This window comes from Ischnura elegans, chromosome X (genome assembly GCF_921293095.1).
Source record: "Ischnura elegans chromosome X, ioIscEleg1.1, whole genome shotgun sequence".
Taxonomy (NCBI): domain Eukaryota; kingdom Metazoa; phylum Arthropoda; class Insecta; order Odonata; family Coenagrionidae; genus Ischnura; species Ischnura elegans.
In genome coordinates this window covers 74,043,284-74,059,685 of record NC_060259.1, presented here as the reverse complement: position 1 = coordinate 74,059,685, position 16,402 = coordinate 74,043,284, and the positions used below count along the sequence as shown (strand labels likewise).

Here is a 16,402-nt window from a genome sequence, read left to right as displayed (position 1 = left end):
TTCATATACTCTATTTTGGAGTAAGTTTATTGCATTTTGAACTCAAAATTATTATGTTTTCAGATGAATAATATTTTGCAACAATTTTGTGTTTAACATGAACACCAATTTTGGTTGGTCAACTCTGAGGTAGTCAATGCAATGATTCTGTGATATAACTGCTTAGCATTAAAAAAAGAAATTGAATAGAAACATGATGAAAGTCAGTTACAAATTCTATCTGTTAACGTGACTGGTATTCATAATGCTATAAGAAAATATGGTTTGAAAGGACACAAATAACGTACAGAGCATAAATGTTACTGGTCAAAATGACTGCTCTGGCACTTTTAGGAATGTCAGTAATTATTTCGTAATTCATGCAACTGATAATAAAAATTTTTGGAGTGTGGTCGGACGACAAAAATTCATTTAAAGTCACAAAATATCAACGATTTTTTACGATCATGAAGGTAAAGGAGACCATTTGAAATTCAAAAACGGTCAAAATGACTGGTATGGCACTTCTTAAGGAGGCAATGACTATATTGGAGTGCAAGTGCTTGAGTGACTAATTAAGCAACCTGAACATTTCCATCAAGGTAAAAATTATGGTGTGGTGTATGTAATTATATTCTGTTCTGTCATTTTGAAAGATTTTTAATGTGCCTTTTATTGTGTGTTGGAAACCAGAAAGTTGCCCAGAAAAGTTACGTAGGACAATATCTAACTCATGGTCAATCAAAAAGGAATTTAGTTTTTGAAATCATATGAATTAAATCAATATCTTGCCACACACAGGTACTTCAGAAACAATTAAAAAATGGTTGCTTTTCTCAGCCAGTCTGAGGGTAATGCTGGAAAATTTACAGACAGTACGAAGTGCACGCAACATCTTAGCTGTGCCAGCTGATTCTTTACATCCTGCAAAAAATGTTGTTTTTTTTTGGATTGAATAAAACATGAAATAATTTAAATTATGGTGCTACTTTTTTAGCATAGATTTTTGCTGCAAAGCTATCTGGTGGCAAACTTGGGTACCCATAATTTTGATTATGCAACCCACAATAGATTTTGCAACCTGCATTTGAAGTCAAGAATTTTGCATCTGTTAGTTAAACAAGCCCTCTTTTCTGCAGGAGTTAGAAAATAAAAAAGACCGCGTCTTAGATTCGTGAAAATACAGTAATTAAAATTAGCTTCATATTTTGGGGGAACCGTTTAGAGACAGTAGAACAATCAAATTTGAACAAAGTCAATTTCCTGCATTCATAGAAGCTATGTATGTGGTTAAATGCTGAATTTTTGTTTTTATTCTAATGTGCTTGGTTATAACCTATAACTTGTATGAGTTAGTATTTTGTAAAACCAGCACCCTGATTATGTAACTGTGAGAAGGGTGAGATCAACATCGTTGCTAGGTGCAACGAGATACTGACGATGGAGGGTCATCAGGGCGATTATGTTTCCGTGAAAGCACTTTTTATCACCCTGTCGTCGTCGTCGGCCTATCACGTCTGAAACTGATGGTGATACGTTTCTATCCCGGTGGCCGGGGCATCGGACTTGTCAATTTTCATTGAAAAAAATATTTAATTACCATAGTCCATGTCCATTTTTATTCTTAAATACTTCCTGAAATAAGTGGAGAGTATTTCACATGAAAAAATAAGAGTCAAATTCGTTGAAAATTTTGAGCCATTTTTTTTCTTCAATTTACCATTAGGTTCATTTTATGCAATCGAAATCATTCCAGTCAATATTTTGCGGAGATAAGACCTAAAACGACATCACGAATCACTCGTAAGTTACTCTGATTTACCGTAATGTAAATACAGGCGCGAGCATATTTTCGTTCTTCATATGTAATAATTACAAATTCAAAATTAAAGCGCAATAAGGCTCGTCCCCAGCGGGAAGATTCAGGTGGATTGTAAAAACAGAGAATTAATCTTGTAAGGGCACATTGAACATGTTCACGAGATAATGGTAGGCTATACTAATGTAAAATGTAAATGGGACATGCCAATTATATTCATAGTTCTTAGAAGTAGGTAAGTTTCAAAGAAGTTGGATTTTTCATGAAGAATGGAGGCACTTTATTCATTTGTAACACAACAACAGTTTATATTTCAGCTCTTTACATTTTTAGGTAAACCACTGGAAGAGCTAAGTCGTATGAAACAGTTAATGTAATATGATAATTTTAAGTTACGCAGAGTCTGTGCAATGTTTTGTTATTTCTCTAATTCATATGTGACAGCTTTATCTACATAGTAATATTTAAGCCATAAATAATATTGCAGAGGTTTAATACAAACCGTATTTCAATCCATAAACAGTACTAAATCAGAGATTTTTCCAATTAATAATTGAAGTACATTGATTTAAACATTAATTACTTTGTCGAAGTTTTATTATCAACATTTGCCTAGAACATTCTCCAATTTATCAACTTTTTTAATCATCATGAATCAACTATTAACTGCTTACATTCAAATCGCTAGCGCAATAACACTTCCTTCAAATTTTACACTTCCATCAGCATTTCAACATTAATTAATCTCCATCCAGGGTTAAGACTTTTCGACCATTCTCCACGAAATAGCAAATATAATAACTGCAGCATCTCCCGGCGAGCATGAGCATATTTCATTACATGATCACACATCAAAAAGTAATACTACAAAGTCCCCATAACTTTGCCATAATACTTTATCATAATATTACCTATTGGCAAAGCAAAGTACTTAGCCTTGAACTGCCTCCATTTTATGTTTTCGTTGTTTGTTATTGTTATTTCAAAGACACTACAGACAATGCATTCTCGGACAGAGATGTGAAGGATTCCATTGGCTCTTCAGATTTCACAATGATACCAACCTCGCACGCTCGTACCTATATGATACGTGTGATGCCGGTGGCTTACATGATCGCTCGATACAGCGGAACGTGATAGGAGAACGTGATAGTCATCTATCGCAGTCTTCGTTGTCACATTCACATAATCGAGGTGCAGGCCTCAAAGCTGTATTGACACATGTAGATGCATTTTAATTGGTTGGGCCAAATCTGAGCATGTTACCACTTTCAGTGACTTTTCAGATCTGAATATCATGAACAAAGATTTGAGAAATCAAAAAATCTTTGATGTAGTGGAAGAGCCCTATAATGGTAATAGAATGTGGACTAGTGACCCACAGTGAAAACTGTGGAAGTCGCTTAATCTCTATTTTACTATTACTACGTCCAGTGACACATTTTTTCCATTTAGGTGGAAACTCTGGAGTTGGTAAAGCGAGCCCTGGTGGATGACTGCCCCTCAAACTTCTACGACTGTGTGAAATGGGCAAGGAATCAATGGGAAGATCACTACAACAATCAAATTCGGCAGTTACTCTTCAATTTTCCTCCTGATCAAAACACAACGAGTGGTCAACCGTTTTGGTCTGGTCCAAAGCGCTGCCCTGAGCCACTGACATTTTCAGTGGAGGATGTAAGTTACTATTGACATGATACCTGTCCTTTTGGCATGCGAGTCCTGTGCAAAGTGGGGGGTTTTACAATCTACAATTAATAATTTTTTTAAGCCTTTACATGTGGATTACATATATGCAGCAGCTAATTTGAAGGCAGAAGTTTATGGAATCAAGCAGAATGTTGACAGGAATGAGATCATACAAATGGCCTCTTCAGTCCAGGTTCCACCTTTTACTCCCAAGTGCGGCATCAAGATTGCAGTGACTGATGCAGAGGCCCAGAATGCCAGTGGCAATGTTGGTAAGTAGCTGTATTCAAGGCGTGAATATTCATTGGTGGTTAACAAAAACTTTTGGCTGATTCAGTATGTTTTTTTTTGTAGACCACGATCGTTTGCAAACTCTTCAAAAATCGCTCCCCTCCCCAAATGAGATGAAAAATTTAGCCATAAAGCCTCTGCAATTTGAGAAGGATGACGATGGAAACTTCCACATGGATTTCATTGTTGCAGCATCTAATCTACGTGCCCAAAATTATAAAATACCTATTGCTGATAGGCATAAGGTGAGACACATTATCTGTAAGAAAGTTACTTTAATTTTTGTTCCTGAAGAGTCTTTAAACTATTGTTAGCTTTTAAGGGTTCAAGAAATGGATGGAAGAATGTTTGTATCAGTTTTTATTGGAATGGTTTTAGGGTGTAAAAAATTGAAAAGAAAGTATACAGAGATGCATAGGGAAACCTTGAATTTATGTTTGCGTCCTGTTTTCTGTCTTTTGATTAGGGTAAATATATATTACAAAGGCTACTAGCTTTTCAAATGGATATGATTCATGTGTATGTTTGTATGTATAATGCTTCAGTGAAGATTTTTTCATTGTTGATGCTAATTTTAAATTTATCAATACCTTAAATTAATTCATTTTTTCCTCAACAGAGCAAACTTATCGCTGGGAAGATTATTCCTGCCATAGCCACAACAACATCTGTTGTATCTGGTTTGGTTTGTTTGGAACTAATCAAGCTTGTTCAGGGACACAAGAAGTTGGAGTATTATAAAAATGGATTTGTGAATTTGGCCCTTCCCTTCTTTGGTTTCTCAGAACCTTTACCAGCACCTAAGCAGAAGGTACGTCTAATAATTTTCCTGTTCCTTATTTATACTGGTTAGTTTTTTTAACTCAATGAATCATTGAATATCTTCATTTTATTTTAATTTTCACTGTGTTGCTTCTCACTATGTTCTTCAATTAAGTTATTGCGTACCACATTAGTCGTTGAGAACTTAGACATATTTTTGGATAGCTACTCTAATCTATGGAAATTTCTCAAGTACAAGTGTATGGATCCAGGATTTTTTTTGGATCTGGATTCTGATAAAATAAAATCAGATTTATTATATAGCATGAGCTGCATAATTTATGTGGTATTAAACATTGCAAATATCCCGCATACATTTCCCTTTAATGATGTTGTAATAAAAATATTGCGGGACGTGGGAATGTTGTTCAAATTTCCCTCCTTTGGGTACAATAGAAAATACAGAAACTCGGTTCCCAAGCTGCAGCGAAAGTGGCACCGCATCATTCCTTGCAATACTTTTGAATCCGACTGTACAAACGAATGCTATTTGGGTTTGTCTCACACATTTTTATATTTTAAAACCAAACTTTACATGCTCAGGGTCTAAACTATTACGCTTGCGTTTGGCAATGACAATCGGTGTCAATCTGTGAATAAACCAAGCAAATGTATTCTAATTTTCCTCACAAACGTTTCCCCGAAATTTAATCACTTTCTCATCACATACTGTCCTGTGATTTACCCGCAAATCCTTAAGTTGTGGTAAGGTGGATTTTGCACTTCCTCGCGATAGTTACACGCCACATAACCCAAATGTGGCATACATTGAGTTCTCCTTATCTCAATAAAAATTTTTCTACACATTGAACGACATTTTTATCAGAATATTGTTAAATTCAATTGCAACTGTGCAATCTACAACTCAATTTACAATGTTAAGAACAACATTGATGTCACGTGCGACGAGTTGTGGGAATACAAAGGAATAACCGCTCAGCAAGAGGCACGTATAGGATAGGTGGAGGGCAAGGAGTGCGCTCCCTCAATCTTTCAAGCGACGAGGCTACAAATGAGGGATTGAAGGACGAACATGTCAGATCTTGCTAGTTTGTGACGTGCATGAGAAACTCTTTCCACTCCCTCTTATGTAACACAACATTCACTGAAGCATTAATTTAGATCCAGGTCCCCGATGTGGATCTGAGGTATCCGGTGAAGGGCATTATCTGTGGATATTTGGATCAGAGGTATCCAATCCAACCATTCCTAGTAATAACTCCTCTTTCAAATACAGAAAATTTATGTATTGCTAACATTAATTTTACACAAGGCATCGGGGAAACTAGCTCAATTCTTTTGCATTATTGAATATTTAGGCTATAAAAGCTGTTAAATACTAAAGGGTGTTGTATTAAAATTGGTTTTGCACGACATCCAAGAGAAACTAAGTAAACTTTCTAGAATTTTCTGCAGTTTTCAAATGGTAGTTGCTAATGTTGGAAATATGTGTCCACCATGCTAATTTTTATTGTCTATTGAAGAAATCGGTGAAGAACGGCTTTTTATGAAGTAGTGGAGAGTAAGATATGATTAGATCAGACTGAAAAATCAAGGGAGAATAGCTGGACAAATATCAAAAGTGGGCTTCAGGAGGCTGCTAGAGAAGTTCTAGGGAGAAGAAAAAGTGTTAAGAAATAGCCATGGATCATGGATGAAGTCCTAGACCTCATTGAAGAACGGAGAAAGTACAAGAACATGAATACTGAGGAAGGACAGGCTTGCTACAAGAGAGTAAAGAACGAGATTTGCCGCAAAGCGAGGAAAGCTAGAGAAGCGTGGATGAGGAAATTATGCGAGGACGTGCAGAATAATCTTCTACAAGGGAAAGAGGAAGTGGCCTATAGAATAGTGAGGAACCATTTCAAGGAATGAAGCACAAGATAAGGGACCATAAGGGACAAGAATGGAAATATTCTAATAGAAAATGGAGACAAGGCTGAGAGATGGAAGGAATACCTGGAAGAATTATACAATGGAAGCAAGCTTAGCTCATAAATTATAGAAGGGGAAAGTGAAGTTGAAAAGGATAACATTGGAGCAAGCATCTTAAGATCAGAATTTGATGCTGCAATAAGAGACCTGCGAAAGAATGAGGCCCCAGGAATAGATGAAATTCCAGCAGAGCTAATCAAAAATGCAGGAGGAAAGGTCTTAACCCAACTATATAAAACTATCTGCGATATGGACTCAACAGGAAATTTATCTAGTGACTTCAAGAAGAACATCATCATTCCCATACCCGAAAAGAAGAGAGCAGAGAAGTGCGAAGACTTAAGGATCATAAGCCTCACAACACATGCATCAAAGATTTTGACAAGAATCATTTACAGGAGTATAGAACAAATAGTAGAAGAATTCCTGGATGAGGACCAATTTGGATTTAGTTAAAGCAAGGGCACAAGAGAAGCAGTTTTGGCACTTAGACTGCTCATAGAGAAGATAATGCAGAAAAACAAACAGACTTTCATAGCATTTGTTGATTTAAAGAAGGCATTTGATAACGTGGAATGGAATTCAATGCTTATAATTCAGAAAGAAATCAGAGTGCTCTACAATGATAATAGAATTGTTCATAGTTTGTATAAAACCAAGTAGCTGTGATCAAATGTGGACCCAACGGTGCAGAAGCAAGAATAAGAAAAGGGGTGAGACAAGGGTGTGCACTTTTGCCTGTAATTTTTAATGTTTACATAGAGAAAGCCATCAATGAAATCAAGAAGAAAGCTCTGGGTGTCAATATCCATGGAGAAAAAATTAGTATGCTACGATTTGCTGACGACATAGCAGTCAATGCGGAGACAGAGAAGGATTTGAAGAAGACTTTGAAAAATATAAAAAGGACAATGGCCAGATGAAAATAAATGAAAAGAAGACTAAGATATTAGTTTGCAGCAAATGAGAGGAGTCTAAGACAAACATCAACCGAGGAAAGCATAAGTTTGTAGAGGTGAAAGAGTTTTCTTACCTGGGTAGCCGAATTGCGCACGAAGGACAAAGCAAGAAAGAAATAGTCCGTAGAATAGCACAGGCAAAGAGGACATCCTACAAAAAGAAGAATCTTCTTACAGCTGAGAATACAAGCATAGAAGTAAGGAAACAATTCATCAGATGCTACATATGGAGCATGTTTCTCTATGGAAGTGAGGCTTGGACGTTGACAGCAGCAGACAAGTCAAGAGTGGAAGCATTCGAAATGTGGTGCGAAATGTGGAACTGAGGAATGATGAAGATAAAATGGATTGACTGTGTAAGTAACAAGGAAGTGCTAAGAAGAGTGGGAGAAAAGAGAAGCCTCCTAAAAACCTTAAGCAGAAGAGGGGACAACTTAGTTGGCCACATTTTGAGGCACGATGGGCAGATAAAGACGATCGTTGAAGGACAAGTGGAAGGGAAAAAGGGCAAGGGATGGCCCCGAATGAGTTACATAGGAGAGATTATAAAGGATGTAAAAGAGAAGAAATACATCCCTATAAAAAGGTTAGCGGATAGGAGAGAGAAATGGAGAGCTGTGTCAAACCAATCATAGGATTATTGACAAATGATGATGATTATGGGTGGTGTTCAATTTAAAAGTTAAATATGAGTGAGACATAGAGATAATTTGCTGGAAAGAGTGATTTTTTAGGGTTTAGAAATAAAATTTTTACAATTCACTGTTTTCATCTCCTAACAAGTCTACGGAGACTTTCAGTTCATCAATCACTACCTCCATTTAAACATTTAGAAATTTGTATTTTTACCATTAACCACTTTATTTGATTAAGTTTATTAATATTGGTTTCTTTTTCAGTTCTATGACTTCGAGTGGACCTTATGGGATCGCTTTGAAGTTCAGGGAGAGATGACCCTTCAGCAGTTTATTGAGCACTTCAAAAATGAATACAAACTTGAAATCACAATGCTCTCTCAAGGCGTCTGCATGCTGTACTCTTTCTTTATGCCCCCTGCCAAGCGTAATGAAAGAATGCAATTGTCGTAAGTAAACCAAATTCTTGTGTATAACATAACTACCGTGGGTAACCACTATTTCCTTATCCTTTAAATGGGCAAGTATCGTTTGTTACATCAAATTGTCAAATTTAACCCCTAAGTCTCCTTTTGTTATGAACAAGCGAGGGATTCATATACAACTCTGAGAAATGGTGTATGTTTGTTAAGAATTTGTTAAGAAATGGATGGAAATGAGAGGAAATGGATTGACATTGACAGAAATACATGTGAATGAAAAGAAAGAGAATGAATGTAATACAGGCAGTCCTCAACATTCGCGCACAATGCGTTCCTGAAAACGTGTACGAAAGTCGAATGTAAGAAAGTCGAACCATTGAGTTCCATACTAATTAGGGGTTACGTTCCATAAGAGCGAAAGATATGTAGTAAAACCTTATTTTTTTCACAGATTTCATTTGGACTATCTAATTTTTAATAATAAATTAATATAATTCTTTACGTTATATAATGCCTTTCAAAAATATGCAGAAAATGTAAATAACAGTTAAAAAACAAGAATTCCTTTGGGTACCTAGTGAAACTTCCTCTCAGTGTTTAAGTTGATATTCCACTTAAATGTCCATTATAAATAAAAAGACATATCAAGAAGTATAACAAAATCCAAGTGCTGAACCCTCACTCTAGATATCTTTAAATTTTAGCACCAAAATTCCTTGGCGGGTGACATCTCATCACAGTGTATCTCGGGATGTCGTATCTTCCACATGTTATTCAAAAAAGACAAAAGACTTTTGGAATTAGGATTATATTTCATGCAATATAGTTGCTGAAGGTGTAAATTTTGTACATGAATTAAACAGCACTCGAACTGGAAAACACTATTAGAAGGAAGCATTAGTATTTGTTAATTTTATTGAAAGCTATGTTTGGTGTCGAGTCAACTTTTTTGAAAAATCTCCCCAATGAAGGCTGAGTTACATCTTCCTTCTTGTCTTGATAAAGAACCCTTTAGCAGGCAGAGTCTATCTCAAAAAATAACTTTGATTAAAGTCAGCACTCCCCTCAATCATATACGTTTATATTGTCCGCATATACTGCTACATGAAACAGTTGAATGTTGGGATGTGCAGTAAACATAACAGGACTTTCAAAAATTTATGTACAGATAAATGTTCGAAAGTCAAAATTTGGCATATACGTCAAGTACAAGGTGTTAATTTGAAGCATATGAAAGTGTGAATTGTATGAAAGTCTAGTGTACGGAAGTCGAGGACTGTCTGTATATGAAATATTCACAATGAAAACATCAAGGCAGTCTATTAAGTCAATGACTATTGCAGTAGGTTGATGAGAATGCTTGCAAAATGACAGGGACATTGACTAATGTATCCAAAGATAGTAACATCATTTTAATCATTTGCCTTTTTAAGGCAAACAATGCAGTTGAGGACCTCAAATGCGGAATCCAGAAACCCGGAAAACCAGAAATCCGAAACGTTTGAAAATTCTTCTGTTTCGACTTGCCACCTCATGGCACCTCATTCCGCACCTTGTTTTGGGACGAGCACACGCTATGAACATATTGTTGGTAATAGTTCACAGCGTCTTCTTCGCATGAATCGGTGATCGTAAGCGCTCACGGCCAAGGCAAGGGCTAAATAACAACACGTACCGCACTAAATAAACACTTCACTGATTGCACAATGGACGAAACTGATTTACAACCAGCCCTTTGTCATTACATCCGTGTGCGGACAGAAGTTATGTTTCAGTTGCAAACTGGTTGCAGACGCAACTGATTCCCAACTGTGGTTACAAAATAGTCGCTCCGTGTGCGCTGGGTCTTAGAAAACAGGAACACGGTGCTCCCATGAATGCAGCTAGCACGTGATCGCTTCCGTTTTACGAAGGGGATTGTAAAGGAAATAATAAGCCCGGTGTATCCTAGCATTAATGCCGTAATTCTGATGATTTTGCATCCGATTTTATTTTTTATAAAGATCGCAGAAAAAATTGAGCGAGAGTGAAAATTGTGCACAGATAATCCGCAACCCGGATAAACTGCAGCCAGATAATAGGGAGTCTGCTGTAATTTTTTCAGTGGGGATTATGTGGATGCACATCCTTCCAAATTAGCTATAAAAGTACTACTACTCACAAATAACCATGTCACTGCTGTGATGAAATCCCGGTCCCCATCAGGATTCAGGAGGCGTTTCTCTGAGGACTTATCATACTGGTTCCATGGATTCCCTCCCTGCAAAAAAATTAGTGAAATTTATGATGAGCCACAATTTTGAATCATTTGGTCATACTACTAATCACACCTGTCTTCTGTAGTTAGCTTGTAGATAATCATAATCCAATAGTTCTCAAGCTTATTGAACATAAATATTATACAATTCTGTATTAATTTGGCTAATTAATGTCCTTTGGACTGGATTAGAATAATTTGAATAGCTTAGGAATGACCCAGTTCAGTTGGTAGTTATAGTTTATCGAAGGTACATCATCAGATTTCTTGTTAGGCTCGAGTAATAATTCCACACTATTCACTCTAAAAGTCTACGTCATATGCAAGAGATAGTAGTGTAGAAGAGTAAATATGAGGGTCTCCAATTTTCTCTTGCAAAAGAAATGAGTTTATCAGCAATCAATTTTTTCTACTATTTAACTACATAATCCCTTTAGCAATTCCTGAAATTAATGCCACTCAGGTGTGGCTTCCACTCTGGCGAGAGAAGTAATCTCTATGAAGTAGATACGGGCTGTAGGGGAGGTGGGTGGTGTTGCCTTCAGTGACAACTGAATCCTAGGCTGTGTTCCAATCCATCGTAAATGCACTCTTTCGCTCTAACCAGCACATTTCGACCATAACATTTTGGAAGTGATGTCACGTAGTGCGATTCCAACCTGCTCCAGGTTCTGCTCTGAAGAGCGCATAGTCGAAGAGCACGAGAGCGCAAGGATTCGACTACGACCGCTGGAGGTGGAAATTTCGGTTCATTTTGTGGATTCGGATGGGATTTGATTCTAGGCAATGATTCAGTGTGTTAATCGTTTGTAATGAATCTCTAATCCGAGTGAATCTTGAATACATGTGAATCTCAGGGTGTCCAGCGACTGGGAAAGTCGGGAATTGTGCGTGAATTTTTGCTCCAGCCTGGAATTTCAAAATCATTTATTTGAAATTCATTTCACAGATAATTTTTCCAGTTCAGTGCCCATTTTCCGGCGTAAACTGTGTTTGTCGTAATTTTAAGTGCAGCAGCTGAGTAGAATTTTTACAGTCGCACCGAAACGTGAAATGTCTGACAAGACAACAGAATTGCAACGTCTAGCACTCTTGACTCAAGTAAGATTCAAAAACATGAAAGTAACAGAAGCAGGTGAAATATAGTGGAATGAAATCATGTAAGTATTAAAAGACTAGAGGGATGGTACTTTTCCACAATTTTATTGAGAGTACGACACGTTTCAACTGTTAGGTCATTATCAAGTACAAAAAATAGAATGCCAGGTGGCGTCAACATGTACTTATGAGGTCAAAGCAGCTTCTTGGCTTGCATTGAATAAATTTAAATACAATTTATGTTGATTAACCTATTCATTGTCCTTATATATATATCCTATACACAGTATGATTTAAAAGCATTGAATTAATTTAGGATGTTTTATAATTCCTATCTACCGCAGTAATCATGTAATATTAACCTGCAATTTTGTAAACTTTCCCTGGAAAAGCTGGAATTATGGATGAATTTTCCTGCTTTGATTGTCTGGACACCCTAAATCTGTCAACTCTCTGCATTTAAAATATTACGACGGATAGCTGCTCGCAGTGATCATTATTTTGCATTTTAACGACATCTTTACTAAATATTTTTCAGATTTAAAAACCTCTTCAATTTGTCTGATCATTATGCTGTACGAAATCAGTAGTCACAAATAATAAATTTTTTTGTGAATTTAATGGCTACAATTTCAGCCACTCTCCGTCGCCTTTGCCGTATTTTATGCGTTATCACTTCTGTAATTCCATTTAGTGCAACTAATAATTGCATCACTAACTGCACAATGGCAACATTGCCATGCCCTCAAAATTTGTTATTCAACTTTTTCCAGTTTTGTAATCTGCCACTGGACAGTGGTGGCACTAGTTGCAATCAGAGCAGGGAAGAGCGAAAGAGCACAAAAGCACAGGGTGCATCCTATGAATTGGAACACGGCCTTAAAACTCCTCACTTTCTCCTACATAGCACTCAAGAATTTGCAAGTCTATTCACCGTCTTGGTGTGGGTGATATTTGGTGAATATATTGGCAACCCACCTTGAACACGCTATGATAATTACAAATCTTATATCAAAATCATGTCATAATTAGGCTTTATGGTATTAGGGATCAATTTACATGGCTCCTGAATTGTCACCCAGATTCAAAGTATCACTCTGTCCACCATTTTGTCCAAAACAGATGTTGTTCCCCACGTATGTTGCCAGTCTGTTTTTAAACTCCTGGCATAATTTTTGTACGTTTTTGTCTCTTTACACGACATTTCATTAATGATATATTTCTATAGGTATAGTGTCATTAGCACACAAATCACTGAATGTAACTCACGCATAGTGGTTATGGTAAGTGGACACTACACTGTCAGTGCCTGCAAATCCAAACAATACAGCTAAAGATTGGTTGGAATGTGTAGGCAGGAAACTAAGCTAAACACCTGTTTTGCCAAATCTTGAATTTAGAGAATCCTTGGAACTCTGGGGCCTTGTAGACCTTATTTTGCAAACAACCCTTGTTGTAATGGCTGAAAATTCTGTTAATTGAATATTACATACTTTATTGAATGTGATACGACGCTGTGTTGGCTTATTTACATATATAGATGGTCATTCATCCATGAGTGATCCTTAAATGAAGTGAATAATGGTAATTTAACATCATGGTAATCTGAAACTGATTGGCTGATGCATCTGTGTTCCACTCATTCTTACATTGTTTTATTATCAGGATGCAAGAGGTTGTGAAAAAGGTCTCCAAAAAGAAGATCGAACCACACGTTAAAGCTTTGGTTTTTGAGCTGTGCTGTAATGATGCAGATGGAGAAGATGTTGAGGTACCTTATGTTAGGTACCTGCTCCCAAACTAAGGCAAGTTATGAGTTTTTATCCACTGACTTATTCCTTGATTACAATCTGTTGATGTTGCATCTTAAAAAAAGGATTTGCACCAAAACTTCTATATGTGGGGTTTGTGCGAATTCACTATAAAGTCGTGGGATCTCGAGGTAGATGATAGAGCATGAGGTGTCCCTAGGTTCTGCATTGGAATCCCAGTCAAGCCTTATTCTACCCTCTACATTCTAAACTCATTTCGGCTTTCATTATCCTCCACCTCTCTTTGTCCCATTGCTTCCTCAGTTTTCAAGGAGCATTGAAGTGTTGCCTTGTCACTGGTGTTGTTTGTCTTCTGTTATTTTTTATCACTGAATTGGTTAACTCTCCTTAACCCTTTCTAACCCGAAGCTACTTCAGGGAGAAATTAAATTTCAAGACTTTTCATTTTGAAAACTTGAAAATTTTCCATTAAATCATGTTTATCATGGTAACTAAATATTTCGTCATTGAAATTAACACCACAAAAATAATGGGTAGTTTTGATATTCCCCAAATAGGACTAAATTTATACATTTTTGAAGTTGCTTGGAAGCAACATTGGGTTATCAACGGTTAAGTTGTATTTATGTAGTGTATGATTACAGTTGAGTATCAATAATGAGGATGTCAAAATTCATTCGCTGATAATTCGTATTAACATCTGGCAAAAAATACAAACCTTCATACTAATGTTTCATTAAAACGATAAGTACGTAATGAGTTTGAATCAATTACGGTTTTTTTCAGCTTCAACTGTTTAACTTCAGTAATAAATTGAATTTCTGTCTCTACAGTTATTGGCAAAGTTCCTTCATGCTATAGGCGTAAAAGAGCTTTTGTTTGGTTTGAAAATTGGGACTTTTTGATAATTGGAATGGGTGTATTAGCAATTGACAACCAACATTATCAGTGCTCTATATTGGGTGAATGAGTCCATATGTATTTTGAGATGTTTAAAGAAAGGTATAAGAGCATGTGTTATAACATTTTTGTATGAAATGCTTTTGATGATCTGGAATTTTTATTCTTCTAAATTTTCTTGTATAACAAATGCAGTATATGGTTAATGCACATGTAGCTTGGCTAGAGCATTTTTATTTCATATAAGTGGTAAAAATGTAGGTTTTACTGTTGCATGAGCCTGATCCAGAAAACAAAATGTATTCATGTATGTGTCACCCTCATCAACATGTGGATTAAGTCATTAAGGGCAATGCATTTGGGCCCCTCCATGTATTTCAATGGTATTTATTTACCCATCGATGCTTTGTCAAGGAATGCAATTAAGTTCATTGTACACTGTCTAGTTAACTTGATGAATGCTTTGTTCCAGCTATCCCAAAAAAACAGCATGTAATGGCATTTACCTTGTTGGTTCTAACAATTAACTATAGAAATGGTGACAAATACCCATGTCGTATGTGGAGGTAACCTACTGAGGCAGGACTTGAATCTGCAACATCTCGCTGTGTATTAGTCCATAATGTTTAATTTCACTTAAAGTGAATGACTGACTGGGCTCTCTTATATTCCACTAATAGGATCATTATGCAATGGTAAAAAGTTTGGAGTTGGTTGATTTAGATCACAGCTGTAGTTGCATTGATTTTCTCGTTTCTGATTGGCCACACTGCTTGCAGCGATACCAAACTGGGTGCATGAAATCTAGAATTTCATCACACGTGCATTATTTGCATCTTGCTTTGGACATTTAATATTTAAAACTATGCATCGCTTCCACTGCTTATAAGTCCTGCAAGACTTGGATGTGCAACCATAGCTTGGGAGAGAACCTGGAAGAAAGGAGAGATTATGAGGATTAGTTGATTGGATGTGGACAGGAAATTTGACTTATGTAGTGTTCAGATAGTGGAGCATACAGTGGAACCTCGTTAAAGCGAGTACGGGCTATAGCGAGACCCCCGCTATTACGAGAGATAGCCGATGCACCGTCAATTGATCCTGTTATAAGCATGTTAAAAAATTCGTTTTTACGAGGTCCTTTTGGTGTTGGCTCTCGCCATAGCGAGGGTTTCACCGCCAGAAAAACTTACACCAAGACTCCTTAATCTCTGTAATTGCTAGCGATCTGTTAGAAATGAAGTTAATGGAGTGCTTAGTCTCAAATTTATGTGGTAAACTGTCGTTCGATAAATAAGTAGTTAATTTTGGTGAAAATATTGTGGCATTAGCATTCGCGAATGCTTGATCTTCTTTTGTTCCTCGGGCGGCAGAAAGCAGTTGTCAGCATACCTGCACGTCCATGAGTTGCATGAATAGAAAGCATTTGATGGAACAAACCATGGCCAAAAGACATCAAACACGTCTAAGTGAGAAAATAAAAATAAAGGAGTAATATGAGGTATATTGCCTATTATTTGCACCACCTCCGGTAAAGCGACAATTCGCTATAGCGAGTGTTTATTGGTGCACCGTGGGGTGTCGTTTTATCGAGGTTGCACTGTATTTGGTAATTCGAAGAAATAATGAAAAATCCATGTTAAAATATCACAATATTGACATTCGATTTCACTACGGTTGGGAAAATGGGATGTAAGAGAGTGGTTGGAGAAATGTTGCTATACTCCTTGTTCTCTTCAATGTGATTTAAAAATTTAACACCTGTTTGACCCTAATAGCATGAGATTCCTCCTGCATATTTTTTTAGTATTAACACAGTTTAAG

At 36.7% G+C, this 16,402-nt stretch overlaps 1 protein-coding gene across 3 annotated transcripts in view; it reads left to right on the top strand.

Annotated features, from left to right (window-relative positions):
- The window catches only part of LOC124170990 (ubiquitin-like modifier-activating enzyme 1), a 76,517-nt gene that overhangs the window by 44,032 nt on the left and 16,083 nt on the right, over positions 1 to 16,402 (top strand). For all 3 annotated transcript variants that reach the window (XM_046550101.1, XM_046550102.1, XM_046550100.1), the window contains exons 14-19: positions 3,254 to 3,475; positions 3,570 to 3,759; positions 3,842 to 4,023; positions 4,398 to 4,589; positions 8,394 to 8,578; positions 13,572 to 13,711. In XM_046550101.1, coding sequence (XP_046406057.1) covers positions 3,254 to 3,475; positions 3,570 to 3,759; positions 3,842 to 4,023; positions 4,398 to 4,589; positions 8,394 to 8,578; positions 13,572 to 13,710 — 1,110 coding nt within the window. In that variant the 3' untranslated portion in view covers position 13,711. The remainder of the gene's footprint in view (positions 1 to 3,253; positions 3,476 to 3,569; positions 3,760 to 3,841; positions 4,024 to 4,397; positions 4,590 to 8,393; positions 8,579 to 13,571; positions 13,712 to 16,402) is intronic.